At 34.0% G+C, this 26,437-nt stretch overlaps 2 protein-coding genes across 2 annotated transcripts; both read right to left on the reverse strand.

The window, feature by feature from the left end:
• Positions 1-1,165: 1,165 nt before the first annotated feature.
• Positions 1,166-10,379, reverse strand: LOC104855537 (olfactory receptor 10R2). The gene is given in 5 exon segments (XM_010614422.1): positions 1,166-1,299; positions 1,302-1,550; positions 1,553-2,020; positions 2,023-2,098; positions 10,353-10,379. Coding segments are annotated over 5 exon segments (954 nt in total).
• A 4,053-nt stretch (positions 10,380-14,432) lies between these two features.
• On the reverse strand, positions 14,433-15,482 carry LOC104855530 (olfactory receptor 10K1). Its single transcript, XM_010614412.2, has one exon. The coding sequence runs from the start codon at positions 15,480-15,482 to the stop codon at positions 14,433-14,435; it is 1,050 nt and encodes a 349-aa protein (XP_010612714.2).
• Between the last annotated feature and the right edge of the window lie 10,955 nt (positions 15,483-26,437).

Genomic DNA, 26,437 nt, shown 5'->3' on the forward strand with positions numbered 1-26,437 from the left:
TACATAGATGATAGATGACAGAAGATGATAGATAGATAGATAGATAGATGATTGATAGATAGATAGATAGATAGCAAAATACAAGGTAGATAAATAGAAAGTAGGGAAATCTTTTTCACATGGATGGTGGAAGAAGGGATGGAGAGGGAGGAAGGAAAGGGGTGGAAAAAATTATTGAAGAAGAACAAAAAGAAAAATAGAGCTTTTGCAGATGGGAAGGGGACCAGGAATCAGATAAGGACCAGGAATTGGATAAGACAAGGGAGAAGAGAGCTCAGGGATAAGAAACAATACAAATAAGGTGTATAACAATTATGTACCAACTCCCCATGATATATGGAGTCATTATATATTGCAAACACATATCAATTTTTAAAATTAATTAAAAACAAAACAATGAATTCTTAAATGAAAAAGCCTGTGGCTTTTGGTCTGAAACACCGAGACATAAAAATTGTCTGTTCTTCAACTGCCTGTAAGTGGAGTCTTCAGGATAGTCCTCACATTTTTCTTTTGGATTAGACTACTGGAAAATGGGGAAGGAAAAGTTGTTCTAAAATCAAGAAAAGGGGACGTTGCATAATAAGAACCTCCAGGGGAGAGGTGATCTAGAGAGGCGGAAAGTTTTTACTATCAAGAAACAAACTCACAAGCTTTCAGCCAGATATAGCTTCCAATGCATCACGAGTCAGGGGTAAAAGTTCCTAGTGGGCCAACGCACGACAGCAGCAATCATGAGAACTGTACTCTCACTTCCCTCCCAAGTGTAATGCATGAGAAGTGAGTCGCTGGAGCAAGCAGTGAGAGAAGCGGTTGTTGACAGAGCTAATATGTACGTTCTTTGGTTCCAGGTTAGGCTTCCCTATTTAAAGAAGGCTAAAACCAGGGAAAGGGGAAATCTTTAATTCAAAATTAATTTAGACTTTTAGTTGTAAGAGCAGCCTGGACATTTAAATTTGAGAGGCTCCTAGAGAGTCCATCTGAGAAGCTGAAACACATTGTTTTCAGATTAGACTCAAAGGGATCAGGAGGTGAAAAACACATTTCATAATGCATAATTCAGAGTTGCATAATTCAGAGTCCTTATTTCAGTGAATCAGTTATAGATATATACAATAAAGGCAGACTATTCATTAAGAATTTAAAGTGTAATAGTCTTTTACTTCTATGGTGTTAGAGATCCTTTCTTGCCCATCGCTTTTCTGATAGCAGGTTAGACATCCTTATTTCTGAGGCTGTACACCATGGGGTTTAATAGTGGAGTCACAGTGGTATATGTCGCTGTCACAAGCTTGTCTTGTTGGACACATAGCTTGTCCTAGGCCTCAGATAGATGAAAGAAGCACAGCCGTAGTGAACAACAATAGTGAAGTGAGAGGCACAGGTGGAAAAGGCTTTCCTTTTGCTCTCAGCTGAGGGAATCTTCAGGATAGTTCTCAGAATGCAGAGATAAGCAATGCGGATAAAGAAAAAGGGAACCACAAGTACAAGGACGCCACAGATGAAAATGACAGACTCACGAGCATCCAAATCGGTACACACCAGACGATGACTGGTGAGATGTCACAGGAGTAGTGGTTGACCCTGTTGGCACTACAGAAAGGGAGGCTAAAAACTAAATCTATGACTATAAATGAAGCGAGGAAGCCTCCAGTCACACAGGCAGTGGCCAGTTTCCCACATACCTGCAGACTCCTAAGAATGGGGTAATGCAGAGGGTGACAGATGGCAGCGTAGCCGTCACAGCCCATCACACCCAAAAGCAGCCAGATGGTAATAGCAAAACCGAGGAAGAAGAACATCTGTGTGGCACAACAGGTAGATGAAATTGTCCTGACCACAGAGAGTAGGTTGATGAACATCTTGGGCAGGATGACAAAAGTGTAGAATGTCTCAGATGTTGAGAGAGTGCCAAGGAAGAAATACATCGGTGTGCATAGGCTTGGGTCTAGACGAAAGATGGCCATGGTGGCACTGACAGTAAGCATCACTAGATACAGAAAGAGGAAAACCACAAAGGAGCAAGCTAAATTTCACCAAGGCTTGAAAAATCCAGCAACAAGCACTCAGTGACCCTAGTAAGGTTTTCTGCCAGCACCTACAAAAAAAAAGACATTTTCAGGTGCATGACAAAAGAACGTATAGCCTGTGTTCCTCTTGAGGGAGCCGGGAAAGAACACTGCCTTTCTTACCTTTCCCAGTTTCCAGTGACCTCTCCTATTTTAGCTATCAGTTGCCTCCATCTTGAAAGGTAACACAGTCACATCTCTGTTTCCAAGTTCTCTGATTCTCTCTTTCACTTTTAAAATCCCTTCTGGATGCACTGGGTCCATTAAAATAATGCAGGATAGTTTCCAAATTTGAAAGTTAGTAGTCTGTATAGCAACCATAATTTCCCTCTTTAAGAATGTCATATATCATATTCTTAGATTCTGGGGATTAGAACCAGGATGTCTTTCAGGGTTTATTTATTTGTCTACTACATCTAGTGAAATAAAAAAATCCAAAAACAAAATTATGAAAATGGTTTCATTTACAGTAGCAAAAAATTTGGTATTAAGTTTAATTTAAAGAAGGGCATGACACATACATAGAAAACAAGCAATCATTATTTCTCTTCTCACTAAAATGCTGTACTCTTTCACAAACACTTTTAAGAGACATTAAAGCTTTGCGTGAATGAAGAGTATCTATGCTAAAAGACAATAAAGTCAATTCCTGTCAGATTAACCCATAAATTTAACACAGCAGTTATCAATTGTTAGCAGGTTCTTCTTGTAATCATAAAATTTACATAGAAAGAAGCCAGAATAGCCAAAATAATTGTAAAACAGAAAAATAAAGATGGGGGATTTGTACCTTCTGACTTCAAAATTTCTATTACAAAGTAATCGAAATTACATGGGACTGGCATAAAAACATACACCGAACTGATGGGCAGAATTAGCAACCCAGAAGTTAAACACTCCAAAAATACCCATTGTGAAGATGAGAGGTATATCAAAGATGGCAAAAATTTACTCAAAAAATGTATAACTAATAAGGAATTTGCATTCAAAATATATAAATAATTCTTACGATTAAGTGAGAAGAATAGCATCTAGCTCTAAAAAAATGGGCAATTTATATAGGTATTTCAGCAAAGCAGAGTAATGGATAATATACATATGAAAATATTCTCAATACATTAGTTGTTAGGGAAATACAAATTAAAAACCACAATGAAAGAACTATTTTCATGCACCAAAATGACTATAACTAAAACAATAGACAACTGAAAGTACTGGTGAAGATGTGGAGTAACTGAAATCCTCTCAGTTGCCAGTGGAAATAAAAATAATAAAGTGTTCACTTTGGAAAACAGTATAGCATTTTCTGAAAATGCTAAACATAAACTTATCACATGATTCCTCAATTTTATTGTATATTGACAAATCATAATTGTAAATATTTATAGAGTCCTAGACAACATCATAATTTTTTAATATAATATGCAATGACTAAATCAAAATTGTTAATGCTTCTACCACCTCAAATATTTACCATTTTCTGATGACAACATTTGAATTTTACTTTTTTTACTGTGTTGAAATGTACAATACTCAATTATTATCCATATTCATCATGTTGTGCAAAATCTTTAAAAAAAATCTTTCCTAGGAATCTAGCACAGGTAAATGGAGATTATCTTCACAAAGCTTTTTATGTGAATGTTCATGAGGTATTACTCATAACGGTCAAGAAAAGAAAACTGTCCAAATGTCTCTCAACTTATGAATGAATAATCAAAAATTGGTATTAATAAAATGATCTTCATAAGAATAACTCTTACTCAGCAATAAAAATTGAAATATTATTACATACATACCACATTATAGATCTTTAAAAATCATTCTTCTGAGTCAAAACGGCCAAGTGCAAAAAGAATAAAAATTTTTATTTATATAAGGTGCAAATTATATTTATATGAAATGTCCAGAAAAGGAAAGTCTACACAGCAGAGAGAGTACATTAATTGTATTTTTAAGGTTTTTTGTTTTGTTTTGTTTTTTTGGTACCGAGGATTGAACTCGGGTCCTTGCGCTTGCAAGGCAGGCCTCTGAACCACTGAGCTAAATCCTCTGCCCATTAATTGTATTTTTGTTCTCAAGGTAGAATAAGATTTGAGTGAAAATAAACAACACATGTTTTAAGGATGATATAATGTTCTAACATTGGATGATAGTGATGGTCACGCACTTCTACTAATTTTTAAAAATTGAAAGGGTGAGTTTATGGTATATTAAACTACTTTAAATATTTGGAGGAAGAATTTTGAGATCATTTTGATTATTTGAATTTTCTGTGTTTGTCTATTTTAATCACTAGATGAAGGCTTTGGAGTGGTTGGATTCATTTGATAAGTCTCTGTGGTAGTCTTCTCCATGATCTTTACTGCATTCTTAGAAATCATCAAACAAGTTTGTAAAATTAATGGTAAATCATTAATTATTTTAATTTTCAGTCTGATAATATTTACCATGTTATCAAAGCCCAATTACAACTCTGACTTAAAAGTATCCATAAAAACATGCCAAAAAGAAAAAAGTGCTAAACTAACATAAAGAAGAAGAAAAAACTAATCTTGTACCAGGTAATTTAATAATAAACATTATAAACATTCTAAATTTTTAAAAAAGAAGTCTACATGCATAAATACAGAATTGGGAAATAGATTCTATCAAATTCAATATACAAGAATTGAGTTACATTATGAATTATGAATATTTATTTCATCTGTTCTCCTCTAAACAACAGCAGTATTCGGCATTCAATAATGCTCAAGAAAAATAAACAGATTTTGATTAATTATTGTGATGAATTATATTATTATGATAATGATTTATATGCTTAATCACTAATTTCTGAAGTGTTCAAAGCTATTCTAATATTCTTTTATGTTATCCATCATCAGCTCTGTCTAGGTAAATATGGATTCCACCATCCCTAGAGCAATCATGGTATGCCTAAGTGTCATTGAATTTTGGCACATAAATTGCCTTTAGGAAAAACATCACATATATTCCAGGGGGCATGAAAAGCAATGTAAATTGAATTTGGCAACCTGCAGTAGTGTTTTCTGAAGTTAAAATGCAGGGAAAAAAAAGCTACTTCTGATTTTCTAGCATAAATAAATAAAATCTTATTACAGACAAGAAGAATACCTTTTACCTAAGTAGAATTCCACCCAACTAACCTCAAATTTTAACAAGTAGATATAAAAATGCCTTAAAGTCCTTTGTGTGCATCTTTTAACAAGTATGGGCTGGGAAAAATAGATCTTTGATCAAAGGAAAAGGAAAAAAACCTAAAGCTATATGAAATAAGACACGAGCATAATAGGAAGTCAACTACAGATCTGAATCAAATAATATTTAATAAAGTTCAAAATGACCCCTCAACAACAAAACAAGATAAAAGAAAATAACAAAAACAATATAGTAACATAAAGAAGAAAACATTCCTCATACTAATGAAACATAATTAAACAAAATGCAGAAATACTTTCAAGAGATTACAAGGTGATGGTCATAGAAGAAATACAAGCAGATCTAATATGGCATTAATAGAATAATATGCAAATTTCCTATTGTAAACTATTAATGTAAACTTCCCTGAAATAAAAGACCTGTGTCTGTATATAATAATATTCCATCATCTTTTCATCTATTTCATATTCATGACTTTAGAAATATTTATGAACACTGACCAAGAAAAGCCATCTAAGACATACCCTACTCAAATTATTAAATGTAAGAAAAAGTACGTGTAAAGGAAAAAATGGAAACAAAGTCATTGTAAATAGGAAGGGTGGAGGGGGTGAAGGGAGGGCAGAGGAATAGGGAAAAAATAAGAACCAAGATACATCATGTAAAGGTACAAGATCCCAATGATGATTGTAACTGTACTGTATACCTAAAGAGTACCAATAAGCTCAATGAGAAAAAAGTATGGTAACTTTTAGCAAAAATACTGGTAACTAACAACATTATAGTTCTTGGAAGCAATACACAATGTTTGAAAAGAGTGTTGAGATCTTCAAGAAATTCAAGGAAGGGGAGTCTGACCAAGGAACCACATGCAGACTACTATCCTCAAATATAAAAAATATGTAGGAATATTAACTAGCTTTTTCTTGATAAATTACCCAGATAAAAGATCCATTCAACACAAGATGGATGGTGGACTTTTCAGTGAAAGAATTAGTGATAATAAGTGTAACTACTATATGATAAACAAACCTTAATAAACATTACATAACACCTAATTTTAAATACAGCTAATTTCACAAATATACCTACCTATAAATCCAAGCCCAACATAAACAGAAATAAGTTTAAAGCATAGTATGTAAATATTATGTTCTTGACAAAATAATGATTATATAATAAAGAAAATGAAGAGAAAAATGACCGAAGAAATACTTTCTTATTGCTGCCTAAATAATAGATGAAACATGGATAAGCCACAATGAATGCCAAAAAAATAAACAAGATTGAAGAAAAAAATCAGAGATGCTTTCAAAGCAGAACTTTCTCTATACATTATACAAGATATGTCTGTAACAAAATGATTCAGAAAGTATAGAGAGAAGTGGAAACTATAATGATCAAACAATTTTAACAAAAGTTACTGTCTTGGTATTTAACAATTTAAGATTCAGGCCAGGACCATTAAGTGAACAACACAAAACAACAAAATATACTTTAAGGTTAATAGCTACAATTCACAGTGAAATTGTGATCTATTATATGACTTCAAAAATATAGGTGCAACTGTTGTAAGAAAGATAATATAAAATATATACAAAGAAGAAACATACAAAATCTGATGATAACATCAGCATACCATTCTGCTTAGAAGAGATGAAGAAAATAAGTGATGAAAGAGTTGAGACCTAAACAGCAAAATTAGAAGTGTGTATCTTAGAGAAACATGTTGAACTTACGTGAAGTATCAAAAATATTGACTTTGAAATCATATAAAAAACTTCAACAGGTACCATAAAGTGGAACAAACAATATTCCATAATTATTATTTATACACTAAATTATAAATAGATAATAAAAAAAGGATCTTCTACCAGACAATTTTGAATACTTGTTGGGTCAGAAGCAAAATACAAAGGAAACTGTAAAGAGTTCTAGAAAATAAATATCAATTACATTCTTCATATTTGAATAAATGGCTAAGTTTAAAGCTGTCATTTGAAAAAAATGTGTACCTCAATTATATACATAAACAAAAATGTAATACATTTTTTAAAAATATAAAACATCTCAACACCAGCTAAATGGTTTAGTTGCAATATTAATTAAATCAGTACATTTAAATAAATATAAATATTAATTTAAATTTAAACATAATCCTCAAAGATCTTTTTATGTTAAGGAAATGCAAAATTGTTAGATTTGAAAAAAGGTGCACTGCCTAGAAAAATCTGAAAACTGAACATGATGAAATATTATCAAAACAGTTAATAAGAAAAATTGACTATAAAATAAAACATTTATTCACAACAAAAGCACAATCAGGAATAATAGAATGCAAACAAATGGAAAATTATTAAAAGTAGCATTATTATTAACAATAAGCTTATAAAACATGGTAAAATGAATAAGGTTTGAAAGTAGAAATTGAATGCATGAAGCATACAGGTGTGGGCATAGAATTTATAAAATGATAAGCTGAACAACAAATGATCAGTGATATCAGAAAATAAACTTTCTTTACTTCTTTGGGCCCCTTGATTACCATATCTGCTGACTTTGTCATCAGTGATTCTTCAAAAGAGGGGGGAAAATTATTCATTCTGAAGAGAATCAGGATTTCTGGAAGGAAAAGTAAATATTTCGTGGCACTCTTTATGTTTGATATATCTGTCTTTCCTCTTTCATTCTAGGGGCTGAATGGAGAAATCAAAGAAACAGATTCACTTCACACAAGGAACTACAGATTATTATTTTTTTAAACCTACACGCGTATTGGCCTGAGAAGGGGATAAGAGGAGATTGTTGTACAGTTATTTGGAATAAAGAATGGAAGAGATACAGGAAGATATGACACTGCATGTATGGAGTTTGCAGAAGGTGATAAAAGATAAGAAAATGAGTAGCAAAATGTGTGTCAAAACAGTTCAATTTAGGTAACAAACTGAGGGATGTTAAAATATGCATTTAACCAAGTACTGTCTTACTCAAAATCCTATAATGAACACTGCAAGCCTTATAACATTTTAAATTCCTAGCAGAAAAAGGGGGTGGGAGGAGGGAGAGAGAAAAAGAAAAAAGGAAGGAAGGAAGGAGGGAGGGAGAGAGGGAGGGAGGAGGGAGGGAGAGAAAGGAAAAAGAAAGCAAAAGAAAAACTTTATAATTTGGCTTCCTATAACATTCCAAACTGATCTCTTTTAGCTCCCAAATCTAATCCTGATGTTTTAGTCAGACAGACATTCGTGTAGTTCATTGAGCACAGAGCAGTACATTTCATATTAAAACAATGTTTCTGACAATTGTTGTCTGCCAAATACAAACAGCATTGCTTGTATTTGAGCAAATGTTCTAATCTTTCAAATTATTTTCTCTCAAATCAGATTCCCACTCTTTCAATTTGACATAATTATTGGGTGCACTGTCAATCCAAGCCACACCACTGGGTGTCTGGAACACATAAAGGAACTAAAATAAAATAAATTCTTGCACCCATGAAACATTCATTACACACATTCTCACATTGTACAGAAATATAAATAATGATCCTCCTTGTACAACATAATTTGAAATCTTACAAAGCAAAAACCAGATTGTTGTTCATTTGTAAAAAGTTTATATGCCTGGCACTACTTCTTTATGTACATCTCTCTAACCTCATCAACATCAGAGTTCATAGTAAATAAAATTATTCAAATGGGAAAACAGTGACTAAGTAAATTAATACATGAAAAAATAATTGCAATTGTTTTATAGGTACTTTTTTAACATCACTGGTAAAGGTTTTTCTAATAAATACGAAAAAAGATGATGATTTACCTAATGAAGAAAATACTAGATGTGAGCAAAAGAAATAAATTTACAATTTTTATTTCAGCACTTTATTTGAGCACATGATTTAATCTTCTCAAATTTTAGTTTTCCTTTCCTAAAATTTTGGAAATTATGAGGATCAATAGCATATGCAAAAAATTTGGCCCAGAATTATACATAAAAGGCCCTAATAAAACATTTCCTTTTTGCTGTCTTTTCTTTCTTCCCTTTCTTTGTTATTTCCTTCCTTTCTACCTTCCTTCTTTCTTTGCTTGCTTGATAGTTAATTATAGAAACAGGAACTATAACCATTCTACATTACCTCTAATGTTGCTCTTTTATCTTTACATTAAGACCTCAACCTGGTCTACTCATGCAGAGCTTTCATGCAAGTCTTCACTATCATGTATTTATACACCCTAGTTTTAAGATCTCAACAATTTTGGAACAGAATGTAAGTTGAAAGGCACAGCTAGTTATCATCTTGGAAATCAGCTAAAGATTTTAGATCATTTACTTTCTTTAATATACTCATGAAATTAAGAAGACTGAATCTTAAAATGAAAGAGTTTCAATATATAGCAGCACAGTTTGTAATAGTTAAAACTTGGAAACAGCCCATTTGCCCATCAATTGGAAACTGGATATAGAAGATGTGGCTTTTCTATAAAATGGAATACTACTCAGCCATAAAGAAGGAGAAATTAGATTCATTCATAGGAAAATGGATACATTTTGAGAATATACTCCTAAGTGAAATAAATAAGTCATGCATGTATAAATACCGAATAGTTTCTCTGATGTGGAAAACTATAATAGTACATAAGATCCTAATGACATAATTGTCTACATGAAATAGGAAGAAGAGGGCTAAAGGTTTAGGGAAAATGGGAAGGGTAGGGGATAGGTAATAAGGGAAAAGAAAAAATATGAGAAAATGGAAATAAAGTGTTTGTAAATGGGGAGGGGTGGAGGGGATGAAGGGAGGGCAGGGACAAGAGGAATAAAATGAGAACCAAGACCTGTCATGTAAAGGTACAAGATCCCAATAATGAATGTAACTGTACTGTATACCTAAAATGTACCACTAAACTCAATTTTTTTAAAAAAAAGAGTTTCACATTCCCCAAAATATAGGTCTGCTGTATAGAAGAATACAATTGCCCTGTTTCCTAATCATACCTCAGACCTTTAGAATATCTCTGTAATGTGCCACAACTGGTACCTTCTCAGTACTTTACATATCTTCCTCTCATTCTCTGAAAACTTGCAAACTCATAACAAAAGACTTACCAGTTCATTCTTCATAATGACAATCATTGTTCCTCTGCTGTATGGCCTGGCCAACCACAGCCCTAATGATCTTCATTAATACACTCTTTTCCCTACTAACCAGCACCATTGTCCATATCTTAATTGGTATTTTTATTACCCGGCACTGTAGAGAAGCCACTACTATATTGCTTCTGACACAAATTCCGTCTCTACTCACTTAGCAACTATGATCCCAAGGGTAAATGGACTTCAAGTTTCTTTTGCCAAATAATAAGTCATGAAGTAGAATCGGGAAAGTATTTGCATACCTGCTTTAGACTTCTTAGAGAAGTCTCACTCCCCCGTGACACCACTGAACATTATCAGCAGAAAGGAACTGATAAAACTCTTCCTTGGTCTTTCTCCGAAAGTTCCTGATTTGCCCCATTTGTTTGGAAGCAACCAGGTCCTTGTCCTTTGACTCTTATCCATAGCCTGTATTTCAAGGGGGGAAACAGATGTTGAGAAATGCCAGGCAAGCAGGTTGATGAGGCCCATCATAAACAGCGATCGCGGCAAAGAGCAAAGCTGGGAGTAGAGACACCAGGTGAGAATACTCAGTAGCTGCGGAACCCAGAAACATAAGCTTTCTTTCTGTGCTAAGCATGTATTTAGTTTCTAGTTTCTGCTGTGAGTTGTGTTGTATGCAGGTGATGCAAGGTCACATGAATGATATTCTGCTTTAAGAAATTAAATGATTAAATGTCCGATGGTGGAAACAAAGGGAGCAGGGACTTCAGAACCCCCCGATGGGGGTGAAGAAGGGAGATGAGATGTGAGCATCAGTTGCAGGGCATACGGAAAATAATCACGAGTCAGATGTAAGGACCAACCATTGCATAGAGAATGTTACACTTGAATGAAGTTCTGAAATCTGAATAGTGTGCAAATTAAAAATACATAAATTTCACAAAAATGTAAAAAAGCTCAAGATGCATAAAACAATATCTCATCATTTGGATAGCAATACTTTGGTATGAATTTTAATGTACAGAGTTAAAATTTACCTTCAAATCTGTTAGCAATTCAAGAATTTGTCGTCTGGAATATTGTCTGATAATGTTTTTATTTTAGAAAATGACGATGATAAGGACCATCATAACAAATCCTTTAAAAGTGTTCATGATAGGATACACATGATTCTAAATGTTTATCGTACATTATCTAAATCGGACTCCACAACGACCCTAAAACCTTCCCGTCGACCATGTGAAGAGTGGATTGCACACAGTTGGACTTCATGTTCTCGAAGTAATCCAAAAATGACAGGGCCACCCGGTGGAGACGGAAGCGGAGTGTTATGGAGGACCTTTCAAGCCGTCGAACCTGTAGAAGGTGTTGGCTGATTTAATGTGTCACGGGAAGATTTGAAAAAGAGATAAAGACGATTTCTATGCCAGGGACCTGAGTGCCTGTGTGAATGGACTCAATCTTCACCTGATTCAGTGTGAAGATGGGACAAGTTTGGGGACAGAATGAACAGACAGGAAGATCATTTGTAGGATGGGTATCTCTGTAGTGTGAGGCACTGTACGGGGTTTCTGAATAGACAAATTCGTGTTCAAAATAGAAATTCATGCCATCAGGAAATTCAAATTCATTGAAGAGAGAGGGAAGAAAAGGCAGCTGTGCCCCACAGCACAAGGAAAAAAATTAAAAAATAGGCAGATGAGGTTGCATCAAATCTGTAAAACACAGTAAAGGAACAACAATCCGAGCGAGGAGGCAACCTCTGGAACAGTCACGTCTCCCTTAAAGGGTTCGCACCCAAAATATACAACTCACCAGCATTTATTATTTGATTTCTTAAAATATCACATGGAATTTTAAGAAGTCAAATAATAGAATTAGTGGACAGAATGGTAGCAGAGGGCTATGGATGGGGAAAGAGGTTTAGGTGCTTTGAGGAGATGATGGTCAAAGGGGACAACAATGAAGTTAGATAATCTAATGTGCACCAGAAAAACATACTTAATGTTACTTGAAAATTGCTGGTAGATTCCATGTGTTTTCACTGCATCAAAAATATGAATGCAACAAGAAAATAGATTCATTCATAGGAAATTGGACACATATTGAGGATATACTCCTAAGTGAAATAAATGAGGCACACATGTGTAAATACTGAACAGTTTCTCTGGTGTGAATAATCTACAATAATACAGAAGATCCTGATAAGATTACTGACATTGAGAAATGGGAAGAAAGGGGCAAAAGGTGTAGGGAAGGTGGGATGGGTAGGGGAAGGGTAATAAGGGAAAATAAAAAATGTGAGATAATGAAAAGATGGAAATAAAGTGGTTGTAGATGGGGAGGGGAGGAGGAGGTGAAGGGAGGGCAGGGACAAGGGGAAAAAATGAGAACCAAGACCTGTCATGTAGAGGTACAAGATCCCAACAATGAATGTAACTGTACTGTATCCCTAAAATGTACCAATAAACTCAAAGCTGAAAAAAATATGTATGTATAAAAAGAGATTGATTTAGTCATTGCATAAGGCACACTTTAAAACATCATGTGATACACAGTACATGCATATAATATTTATTTGTCAATTAAAAATTTAAAGAACCTTTTTTACTTTCTTCCAAAACATTGAGATTTTTCTTGTCTAAATGTTATTCTACATCTTATATGTTGTTCTTCTCCAATAGAAAAATCTACAAATGATCTTTTGCCTGGTGACACCTATTGGCCTTTTGGATTATATATTAAATGTCAATTCCCCTGGTCAACCAGTTCCTCACCAACCCATTTAAAACAGTTGTCTTTCAGTCTTCCCTGGCTGACCCCAGCATGTAATCTTCCTTCAGAGCCTGAATTTAAACAGGAGGTAAGATATTTTTCTGAACTTATCTGCTTCCTGGGGGACTCTTACACCAGACCATAATGTTTATGAGGTGGAGGTCATAAGAAAGAGTATAAATTTGTTGAAATGATAAAGTAGATCTGTTTGTTATGATAACACAAAGAAAGCAGAATTTAATCCCATCATCATAAATGGGTCCAGCAGATGCAAGAGAAGTTTAAAGTGAGAGCTGAGATTGTCTTAAAACATAGCGTGTGTGTGTGTGTGTGTGTGTGTGTGTGTGTGTGTTTCAAATATATATGATAAGTAAAGGAGAGGAGCTATTTCAAGAAGAAACAACAGCACATGAGAATACAAAATCATTTCTTGGGGAAGAGAAAATAGTTGGTTACCTTCATAATACAGAAGTAGCCAAAATAAGGTAAATGGATAGTAAACACTTTAGAAATAGTAATTATGCACAGATAGGCAAAGACTCCCTAATAAAAGACATTTGACATCATCTTATATGACTAAGGGAGTCACTGGAAAATATTTCCATGGATTATCCAGAAATTCTGGGACTCCAGATTTCTTTCTATTAGTATTAACTCAAGCCCTTTGTTTGGGACTACTTGAGATATTTTAACAATTTATGCAATGCTGGTAGTTCTCTTGAGAAGAATTAATAATTAAGATATCCGGAATAAAAGTGGGGGCTAAGAAAAGATAACATGGGAAAGATACACATAAGCATAGGAGATAACAGACAGAGATTTCAATCTCAAAGGGACAAATCAAACCCAAGTAAAAGCAAAAATATGTCGAGAAGAGTCAGGGCCCAGATGAGTCTGGTCATTTTAGAATTTATGAAGTGAAGGTTGCTCATTGTTTTCAAGAAAGGAAGATCAAGAAAAGCCAATTTTATGTTTTATTTATTGCAACTCTGTAGTTTTGGTAATTTTTTTTTTTTGCACTCTGTTGAGTCCAGATTTGCTCTCAGATTAGTCTTTGATTGACCATATTTATTTCAGTAAATAATGATCAGCATTTTGAGAAACTGAAAGATCTTATTCCTTACCTTCTCAAACTTATTAGAGTACTACTAACTGGAGAAAGCCCCCAAAACAACAGAATTTCTTTTAATTTCATTCTCATATGTAAAAATCTTCTTATTTTATAGCACAGCTGGAAAAAATAAATGAGAAAATATATGAAAACACATTTTTTTCCTGGCACATTGCCTTTGTGAATAGGCAAAAACTGGCCCTTTAATTAATAGGACATGAAGCCTGTCGCATTGTTTTTTGAAGGGCTGACTTGAATTCTTTATTCCTGAGACTGTAAATCATTGGGTTGAATAATGGAGTGAGAATGGTGTATGACACAGATATTAGAGTGTCTTGGCTTGAAGAATAATTGGTCTTGGGCCTCAAGTAGATGAAAGAGGCACAGCCATAATGAACAGTGACCACAATGAGATGGGAAGCACAGGTGGAGAAAGCCTTGTATCTTCCAACGGAGGATGGGATTTTTAGAATGGCAGAGATGATGCGGACATAGGAGATCAGGATAAGTAACAGTGGGATTATTAAGACAAACACACCAAGCATGAATATGACCAACTGACTGAGGTGGGAGTGGTGAGTTGCTAGTTTCAGGACAGGGGAGATGTCACAGAAGAAGTGATGGAGCAGGTTGGAGGAGTGGAAAGGCAGGTCAAACACCAAAGATGTGATGATTTGTGCCACCATGAAGCCACAGGCACAGGCAGCAGCCACTAATGCCACACATACCCCACCTCCCATGAGCGCCGTGTAGCGCAGGGGGTTGCAGATGGCCACGTAGCGATCATAACCCATGGCTGCCAGCAGGAAGGAGTGAGAGCAGCCGAGAAAGAGGAAGGTGAACATCTGGATGGCACAGCCCAAGAAGGAGATGGTCTTCTTCTCGGCCAATAAGTCAACCAGCATCTTGGGCACAATCACAAATGTGTAGCAAGTCTCAGAGCAGGAGAGGACAGACAGGAAGAAGTACATGGGGGTGTGCAGGGCTCCGTCCAGCACAATAGTGGCGATGATGATGGCATTGGTGCCCAGAGTGAACAGGTAGATGAGCAGGAAGATGACAAAAAGCAGCCTCTGGAGGCTGGCCAGAGAGGAGAAGGCCAGGAACACAAACTCTCTCACCATGGTTTCATTGACTGTCTGCACAAAGAGCATTTCTATACAGGAAAATCGTGGACAGAAGTGAAGGCCGGGATCCAGGAAGAAAAGCAGAAATAGGTGGAAAACAGTACAAAGTTTGCAGGTGGCGGGCATTTGCAGGTATCTGGTAGAATTTCTTCATTCTCTCTATAAACACTAAAACAAGGTTCAATGTTAAACATGAAATAGAATATCTGACACCAGTTGTGAGGCTTCCTCTGATGCGAAGAACAAGTCATCTCTCTTGCCAACAGTTAAGAAATTATCGAACAATTATCCTTTTCCTCTTTCATATGTGCGGTATCATAGTTTTCTTGCTCAGTATAAGCTCAAGGAAACCAAGTCTGCAAAGATGAAAAAATATTGTTAAATTCAGCTATTTGAATCTCATCAGAATTTAGACGAAAAGAATGAGTACTATTCCAACATAAACATAGTTGCTTCAGTTTACCAAACCACAAAGTGGGAAGGGAAGAACTAACATGATCTTCTATCAGTCCCCCAAACATTAAAAAAGAAAAAACTTTTTCTGAGAAACTGACTAATAAGAAACTAATTAGCAGCACTACTGAAGGTTCTACAATATAGAATATTGTAGAAAAGAGGTGGTACAATGAGACTTACCATCTTTGAGTTATTCTGTAGCACTCTTAAATTTTCCCATTCTGAGGCATCGCGGGAAAACTTAGAGAAAGAAAGATTTGCGGAAATGGCTCAGACCTTGCCAGGGTATGAGGAAGGATGAGACAGTTGAGCACTTCAACAGTTCCTACTTCCCTGCTAAAATCCATCAATATTGTATCCTTCATATATTGCTGTACCAATGAGGTTCTTTATAATATTTTGCTACTAAAAACAACTTGCAAAGCTCTAAAAATAATTATTTCTGCATCCATCGTTAGACCTAAGATTGGAATGTTTTTTTCATGGATACATTTTCCAACTGCTTGATCTAAAAAGTAAAATTTCTCTAGTGGAAAAACTGTCCAGTAAAAATTAGCTGCATCTAGTCATTTATTTACTTCTGAAGTTTCACATCTTTTTGTGTTGAGAAATTATTGTCATCTACCATCAGACTATCTTGGTTTTGTATTTTTTAGACAATGGCAACATTTTTCTTTCTAGGCCTTAACCTAAATTATTGGTCACCTGCTATTAAGTTGGTTGACTCATATGCTTCACTTCTCCCTCTTTTCCCTCTACTTTATTTCTCTCAATTGTCTACTCCTGGGTAAATACTATGATTAAAATCTGTTCATTAAATTGCATTTTAGTTAGGCAACTTCGAGAATTTCAAACTCTTCTTATGTAACTAAGACGATAATTTGGAATTGGGAAATAATAATATGTTTTCTTTCTTACTATAAACTGGCCCTACCTATAGTCTACAAACTGTATCTGCAAATATATAAAATTACTTATTACATTCCTTACTATTACTGTATTTATATTATCGTGCATTGTTCTTATTTAACATTATTACATGTAAAAATAAAGTCTACACCATTTATGTTTCCATTACATACATATGTATGAGTGTGCTACTTAATTATGTTTTCTATGTCAAGAAAGGCAAAAGTTTCCCCACATAATACCTTTGTGTAGGTAAATGGATTTTACTCATTACAAAACTCTTAGGAAAAATCTAAATTTATGTTCATTGCTTATCTCTGGTTTGCCACCTTCCCAAAAGATTTTCATTTGGTGTTACTTATCACTGATTCACTTCTCACTCCTATTATGCCACTTAATTAATACCATGTAAAAATAGACCACAGAAGCAGAAATTCTCTGATTCTTAAATAATATGAATATCTCCTAATACCAAGTACATGGAATTTGTTTATTTGTCACTTGTGCTCATATATTCAGTCAGCTGACTCTAGTCATATGGGTTTTTATGTAGTATTAATACAACACCATAGAGGGATTGGATTTCATGATGTGTTTTCACTTTTAGTGGTGCATTATTCCAGTTCATCTGAGAAGACAGCCCTCTCTTCTTAATATGATATCAGGGATCAGGCACAAGAGCAGAAAAATAGTTCTCTTGAAGCCAAATATTCACAGATTATAAAGTGAATGTGAAAGATTCCTCATTGTGGAGTGAGAATATCTAGTTTTCAAGAGTCTCTTTGTGTGACTATGACAGAGTCACTTAACTTGGTTATTCAGTCTCTTTGCTGTAAAACTGAAGAACATTTGGTAAGCAATTATGAAATAAACTTTCAGGATGCATGGAAGAATCTGAAGCAGAGGACCCTTGAACGATTCTTTGCAAAAACAGCTCTGAGCTAAGATATCAGTCAAGGGCTATGAACCCTAACAACCTCTATAACTTGGAAAGCCAAAGATTTCCTATTTACATGGCCTCAAAGAAACCCATCATTATGATATTCTGGAACCAGCATAGAATTCATGTTATTATCCTTGGAAATGATACTTCTGTCAAATATTTCTAACTTCTCAGATATTCCGTTTGATTTTCCATAAATTAGATTTAAGTAGAAACTCAATATTTGAGGGTTTCTATGTGTCCGCAAAAGATGGACAATTTACAGAGATTTCATATTCTCAAGATATCATATTCATATTGCAAAATTCTAATAGTTATTTTTCCCAAACATCAATTAATTGGTCAAGAGAAATAATTTGGACAGCTTCCAATAGTAAAGAAGTGGAATGTTTATCTTCTTAGTTACACAAGAAGAGTTTGAATTTCTCAAAGTTGCCTAACTAATATGCAATTTAATGAACAGATTTCGATCATAGTATATATCCAGAAGTAGACAATTGAGAAAAGTAAAGTAGTGAAAAAAGAGAGAAGTGAAGCATATGAGTCAACCAACTAAATAGCAAAAGAAAAAAAAGGAGAGGGGTGATCTACCTAGAAGCAGTAGTGGCCCGATATTACCATCCAGAAGACTTCAGAGAACCACAAAAACCATTCCTATTCAATATTAAAGCCTGAGATAAAAAGTAGCACGTCATTCTCCTTTGTATCTCTGCCACTTATCAGAAATGCCACCATGCAGTTCCCTAAGGGACGAGAAAGAGGTATTCTCAAACATTACCAACAAAATCAGTTTCCACTGTTCAGGAGGGATCTCCAGGTGTCCTCATCAAGCCAATTCTGTGAGAAGCAGCTATTTGGTATTGGGGTTCCCTGGCAAAGTAGAGTCTCGGCCACAGGAAATGGCTGAGAAGAAGGAATCAGCCTAAAGACAGAAGGTCTCATGTGCGTCAGTGGGGCTGGTCTTCTGTATTCATTCAGACTTGGCTTCTCCAGGTAAGTCACTAGTTTTAGAGATTCTGGTGATCACTGGTTGTGGTTATTAGAACCATGTATTGTGAGCATTGGACTCCTGAGGCTAAATTTCACTGCCCTGGAGATATTGTCTTGTGTCCAATTAGCAAGTGGGTTTATTTTGGAGAAATGTCATTAGTTTCTTAAAGATGGCCTTAGCTGAGGAGCCTGGGGAGAAGGAGTGTAATTAGTCCATATAAGCACTGGAAGTTCAGTCCACCTGTCATGAATTCTGAAGGAGAGCCAGGCATAGTTAAGAATGTAGTGCAGCAAACCAAGCGCACAGTTTTTTTTTGTTGTTGAATGTTAAATTAGGAGACTGATGAAAGCATCATAGATTTGCTCAACTTCACTGTAGGTAAGAATAAAAAGTGGGCTTAATCATGAACCTGTCTTCCTACTGCTCCCAGAAATTCTAATTCAAATGGGGATATGAAGCAAAAAACTAAATCTTTACAAATATTTCAAATCTGGTTGCCCTCTCATTAAGTTTGTTATCATAGGACTACAAAAACTAAGTATTGTGCGGTAACCATTTCATCCTAACATAATTAATGGAATTGTAATATAATCCATTCTTAGATTATGAAATCAACCTGAGATTGTATAAGATAACACAATTTTGGAAAAGGACAAGTACACAGGGCCTCGTTTTCCTAGGAGTAAGTTGCCACAGTAATAAAAAGAACATGAGAATCAAGACTTGTCATGTAGAGGTACAAGATCCCAACAATGAATGTAACTATACTGTATCCCTAAAATATACCAATAAACTCAATTAAAGCTGAAAAAAAAAGAAAAAAAAGAACATGCTGCTGGTACAGAAAGAGATACATAGTGTAAAACAGTTGAAAAATCAAAATTTATTTTATGTACAGTGTATGTGGGATCTTGATCTTATGAATACGTAACTTCACAAATCAGTGCCAAAAATCATGATTATATAGTAAGTGATGCTGGAAGACTTGGATCCATGTCTGTGGCTCATCATGCGGAAGGGAGGCTGGCTGGTGGAACCGTGACATGGTTTACTTGGGGCCAAAATACAGGATCATTTCCACAGCAATGTCTGAAAGAGCCCCACATGTCTATCCAAATTAGTATATACTCTAAGCTATCAACAAATAACTGATATTCTCTAACAACAAGAATATAGACATCTGTGAGTCAATATGGGGAAGCTAAAATTATCCCTTCTAATGTGACCCCTGATGACTTACACATGTAAGTTTGAGACCTGTGCTTAAGAGGAATTATTATCCAAAAAATGTTCTTTTCACAATGAAACATAAGAATAGAATTGAATTTCCTTGTGGCTACATCAGCCTACTTTGGTCTACTGTACCAGTAATCTAAAGCCAGAAATGAACCAGTCGGAGTGACTGACTCTATTTTTTAAGAGGAAAACAGGGCAGAGAAGAGAATGAACTATAGGAGACATTCTAAGGCACCTCTTACTCATATAAAAGGCAAAATTTAATAAAAGAGCAACAGTCATATATGGGCAAAGTAATTGATGGCTCAGAGCCATTGGGACTGTTGTTTTCTAAGCTTAACTTAATGAATAGGTGGAAGAAAACAATGTATAAACATCAATAATAGTTATTAAATTATTTACTGAAACAAGAATTAGAGTGTTTTACTTTCTTCCTTTTTTATGATGATTATATTTTTTGTGTTAACCACATCCCAAATTTTTCTAAGCATATTGTTTTGTATAAAGTGTGTTGGTGCCAAACTTTATAATTCCATCTTTTAAGAAAAAAACTATCAATGAGTAGTTAGCCTGTGTCTCTCTTTCTAGAAATTAATATGCCTCTATGAGGCATATTTACATTGTATGTTACTAGTGTTTGGAAGTTAAATATGTACAGAAACCTGTGTATGGAAGCTGGATATCAAAAAGAAAATCTTTTGTTTCTATGTTTTCTCCTTTTCAGTGTACATATACATCTAAATTCTTCATATTATACTATACCAATACAAAAATTCCTTGTACTATAATTCTGGAGTCTTTCACCATATTCTCTTGCCCGAAGAATTTCACAAATAAGGACATTCATAAGACATTTGGATGATGAAAAAAGCAAGATTTGTTTGTTTTGTTTTCTGTTGTGTTTGGCAGCGTGCTAAGCCAGCACTCACAGATGACAGACGTGGGCTTTTGCCCTTGGTGTGAAGACTTCCTGAGGATCTCCCATCAGTACTGGAACAGCTAACACCATCTGTAGGGGCTTCCTGTGATGCTCAAAATTCTGAAATCCAGAATGGCCTTTTAACATTTTATCCCTTTCACCTTCCACACATATCTCATTGCTACTGGCCACTCAAGTCTGCTCACTCAGGTCCTTCACTCTGCTCACTTTACTCATTACTGACCAAAGAAAGGACCATTTATTTTGGTGAAAAGGAAAAAAAGGCTGATTTAAAGCTCACTCTGAGGAGATGGAGGAGCCTCATTCTCCTAAAATCCCCATCTCCCTGGGTCCAGGTGGGTATCCTTTCTACTGAGGAGTAGAGAACAGAAGGAAAACTGTGAGACAATGTGCCATGGTCAGGCTTGCTTTGTGGATCCCAGCAGATCTCTGCTCTATCCCTTTCCTGTGAAAAGGAAACAGGGCCAGACCCTCTGGGGCCTGCATCTCCACGTCCTGTTCTTTCACCTGGGTGGAGGAGAGGAAGTGTCAGTACTTGCACCCTAGGCCTCAGTGTGATGGAGAAGTCAAAGGTCCATTTTGCTGTGCCATTTATACTATTACTATAAGGACCCAGAGAAATTTCTGATATACTCCTAGAAAGCAAGGATATTCAAATATACCTCAATCTTTGCAATTGAAGCAAGGAGTTTCTTTTTTGTTGCCTGAGCAATAATATTATCAATGTCATTTCATTTGATACTCAAGAGTTTTGATATTATACACCACAGAATGAAATTGTTCTTTGAGCAGTTGTTAATAATATCCTTCACATTATCTACAAAATGAAAATGCTGAGTCAAAATCTACAGAGTTCAAATTTTAATGTACATTCAGTAGAATCTCATCAAAACTTACATAAATCTATATACTTCTGCTAACTTTATGTGAATATGCAGATTTTTCCATGACATATATAATGCTATCATTGCTCTTTTGAGTTCTAGCAAAGACGAGGGATAAAAATTATACACTGCTACCTTTAACATTTCTTTGTTTATTAATAGAAACAGAATATTTCAAATACATGTGTCACACACCCATCTGTTTTCTATTCATATAGCTTTCTTATTTTTTCCGCAAACTTCCTGCATAGATTTGCATGACTGTTTCAAAAATTATATTTGGCCTTGTAGTTAGAAAGCATTTTATTTTGTCTTTTCTTTTTATTGGAACACTTTATGTTTAAAATTAATAATAAGAATGTTTAAATTATGGACCACACTTAAATGTACAGTTTGGTGAGTTTTGATAAATACATACAACGAAGCAACAGCCACCCCAGTCAAGTAACGGAGCATGTCCATCATCCCTACAACCTCCAGTCCCTTTGTGGTGAGTCCTACCTCACCTTGGCCCCAGAAAAGCACTAGCCTGTTTTCTACAGATATTTCTCGGCATTTTCCAGACCTTCATATAAATAGAATCATACAAATGTTCATTGCTCTGTCTTGTTTCTTTTGTTAGAAAAATATTTTTGAGATTCATTTCCTTTGGGAAATTTAGTAGTCCAAGCTTTCATGCTTAATAGTATTCCATCTTCTGAATATATCATATTTCAGTCACTTGCTACCTTGTTGAAGGACATTTGGGATATTTCCAGTTGAAGGCTAATAAAAAATAAAACTATTAGAAATTCTAGTTTACAAGTCATTGTATAGACATATATATTCATTTATCTTTGGTAAGCACATAGATTTGAATGACTAAATATTTAAATTTAGTTGTTTAAGAACTTTAAATTGTTTACCAAGAAGTTTTATTGTAATTCATTCCCAATGATAATGTTGTTGATATTTTTGAGGCTTAATGTTCTAACCAACTCTTGGTTTTAACAGTCTATTACATGTGTCATTATATTTCATTGTAACTTTATTATGTTTCCTTAAAGATAATTTATGTTAAGCATTCTTTTCATGTTCTAATTGGCTATTTGTATATCTTACTTATGAAATGTGCTTTTAAATCTTTGGTCATGTTTTAATTTGTTTTTTTTTTCTTTATAAGAGATGTTTTTATGTTGTAGATAAAAGTCCTTTAGAAAAATATATTTTTGCATATATATTCTCTTAGTATGAGGATTGCTTTTTCATTATATCAGTCCTCTCTTTTTAAATCAGATTAATTTAATTTTAATTTGCCAGCTACAAAATTTATATTTTGAAATTGTATAATTCGATTTTTATGTGGTTCAATTTATGACATTTTTTTCAATTTATGGTATGTGCTTTATGTGTTTTGTCTAATAAATCTTTGCCCACTGCAAATGGCAAAGATTTTTTTTCTTTCAATGAGTTTATTGGTACTTTTTAGGCATACAGTACAGTTGCATTCATCAGTGGGATCTTGTACCTTTACATGATATATCTTGGTTCTGGGACCGGAGATTTAGCTCAGCAGTTTGGTGGCCTGCCTTGCAAGCGCAAGGACCCGAGTTCAATCCCTGGTACCAAAAAGAAAATAAAAAAAAGATATATCTTGGTTCTTATTTTTTTCTTTTAAATTTTTGTCCATTAGAATGTTGAGACCATTGTATAGGTAAGATTAATTATATATATGGGCCAAGATTTATATTTTTTCACATGTATTACCAGAGGTATATGGTAAAAGAAAAAGATCTCTCTATTTTTTTCTCACTGAAATATCTTGGTGACTAGATTAGAGGTCAATCGAACATATATGCATTTTTCAATGTATAGTCCATTTCATCGATCATATGTCTGTCTTTATGCTAATATCACATGGTCATTGTAATTGTATCATATATCTTGGAATCTGTTTTACTTATTTTTAAGTCATTCCAATTTATTTCAAATGTTTTCATTTATTTCTAGATCAATTTGGCTATTCTATTTGCTTTGCACTTCTGTATAAATTTCACAGCAAATGTCAATTTTTAAATAAAAGCATATCAAGATTTTTGTGTTGTGTATTTGTTATCCAAATTAGGAATAATTGCCATGATGACAATTTTAGATCTTTTGATCAATACCTGGTCTCTCTTTATTCTTGCTTTATTTCTTCTTTGTGGTCTCCTTTCGCTTCCTCACCTCTTTTTTCCATTTTTAGCGCACTTAAATATTTCATAGTTTTAAGGTATTTTATATGGTTTTGTAAAATAAATTGAAAGTACAAATTTCAATTAGTATTTTGTTGCTATTATATAGAAGTATGCCAAATTTTAATATGAGTTTATGAACTTATAATTTTATAATCTCTTTATGTCTTACTGTCTTCCTAAATTCTCACACTTATTTTACTAGTGGTTTTTTGTTTGTTTGTTTGTTTGTTTTTTACTACTAGGGATTTTCTATGGAAACAATCAAATTTTTATTGATTTACTCCTCTTTTGATGTAATTGGCTTTTATAATTTTTCTTCCTTCTTTGCACTATGACTTCCAGTACAACATTGAACTGAAACAGTGAAAATAAACATTTTTGGTTTATTCTGAGTGTCAGGATTATTTAATTTATACATTTAATGGCCCAGAAAGTGGTCTACCTTTTCAAAGAGCCTATATGCATTTGATGAGCTTATTTTTACTGTTTAGGTCAACAATTCTTACTATTTTTTTCAACATTCTATCAGTTTTGAAAGAGAAGTATAGAAATCTGCACCTATAATTTTAGAATTGCCCACTTTTTACTGTCACATCATTTTAATTTTTTTATTTCAATGTTTCTTTTGAAGTACATATTTATTTTGACAATTACATTTATTTATTTATTTATTTATTTATTTTGGTACCAGGAATTGAACTTGGGTCCTTGCACTTGCAAGACAGGCAGCAGAGCCACTGAGCTAAATCCCTGGCCCTTTATATTCATTTATAACACCCCAAATAGTCACTTTAAGCTTTATTAATATTACTTTGAAATCTGTTTTGTCTGCTATTAAGGTAGCTGCTCTGGAGTCAGATGATCACTGTTTTTATGCTTCTTCTAGAGTCATACTGTCTTCTAATAGTACTTTTTTTTTCTTGTAGAAAATATGTAGCTGCTTTCTCTTCTAAGTCTAATGATTTCTTTCTCTTAGTTAAAATATTTAGACCTTTATAGTTAACATAACTTTATTTCAGGTGGGCTTAAGTTCACCACCTTGTTATCTGATGTCTCTTGTTTCATCTGTCTCTTATTCTTGTTTTTCTTTTGTCTTGATTTCCACTGGATTAAATGTATAATTTAAATATTACAAAATATTATGTTTTATGTCTCTATTGGTTTATTAACAATACTTTTACTTAGATTTTGTGTTTTTTATGGTCTAAAATGTGTATTTGAACTTATAGTCACACTACAAGTAATATTGTAATACTACATCTGTAATGTAAATTTTAAAACTATATTTTCATTTCTCCTATACTTTTTACGTTGTCTTTGTCATATACTCATATTCTATTTCAAAATGTTATAAATGCCATATTAGGTTATGATATTTCATTTTTATTCTTTAAATATTTAACTATCTTTAAAAACATTATTTCTGGAAAATGTCCTTAATATTAAATATATTTCATCTAGTGTTAAAATGTTTACTATTCCCAGAACTCTATATCGCTTCAAGGAGATTCAAGTTTTTACCTGAAATTATTTTATTCCACTTTAAACAACTTCCTTTTCTATTTCATTTAGTGAATTGGGGTGAGCTAAAATCTCTCCACTTTATTTGTCTGGAAATTTTCTTGTCACATATTCATTTTTAAACCTTTATTTTTGAGGGAAAGCTTCATCAAATATCGAATTCTGCACCTTTCTTTTTCAAAGATAATTTCTCTTTTGTTTTGAAAGCTCTAAGCTAGTTGTTAGCTCTTTTCCTTTGTCTGTAAGATATATTTAATACTCTTCGTATTTTCAAAGTGCTCTGTTATCCTTGTTTCAGTAATGAGATTTTGATATGTCTAGGTATGGTTTTTGTTTTACATGTTCTGTTTCGAATTCATCAGACTTCTTAGACTTATGGATTTATATTTTTCTTCAAAAGGGGAATTTTCCAGCAATTATTTCTTCTAATATTTTTTCTGCTTCTCCTGACACTCAATATAAATGTATTTTTAGTCTCCTTTTAGCTTTCCAGCAGCAATTGTCTTTCTTTGTGTGTTGACTAGATCCCTCTTTGTGCTTTACACTTTTTTTTAGATTGTCAATTTGCTTCATTTTATATAGTTTTGTGTATAATTGCAACATTTGCTTTTTATTACAGACAGCAGTTAACTTACTTTGTAGACAAATCTATACTATGCCTTTTTAAATTTGGTGTATTTTCTCTACACTTAATGGCACACGTTTAAAATGTACAATTTGATGAGTTTTAACACAGGTGGGACAAGTAAAACAACTATTACAAAATTCAAAAAACATAAACATTTCTGTCACTCTGTGGGCATTTCCAATCTAACCTACCTTCTAAGTCAGTTCCCAAGCAACCATATCTCTGATTCTTGTTGCTATAGTTACTTTCAAATCTTCAAGGACTACATGTAAATAGAATCATAGAGTATCTATTAATTTTTATAGAACTTCTTTTAGCCAACATAATGATTCTACCTTTTTCTCACATTTCAGTGCA

This window comes from Fukomys damarensis, unplaced genomic scaffold (genome assembly GCF_012274545.1).
Source record: "Fukomys damarensis isolate Sample0158 unplaced genomic scaffold, DMR_v1.0_HiC HiC_scaffold_19, whole genome shotgun sequence".
Lineage (NCBI taxonomy): Eukaryota > Metazoa > Chordata > Mammalia > Rodentia > Bathyergidae > Fukomys > Fukomys damarensis.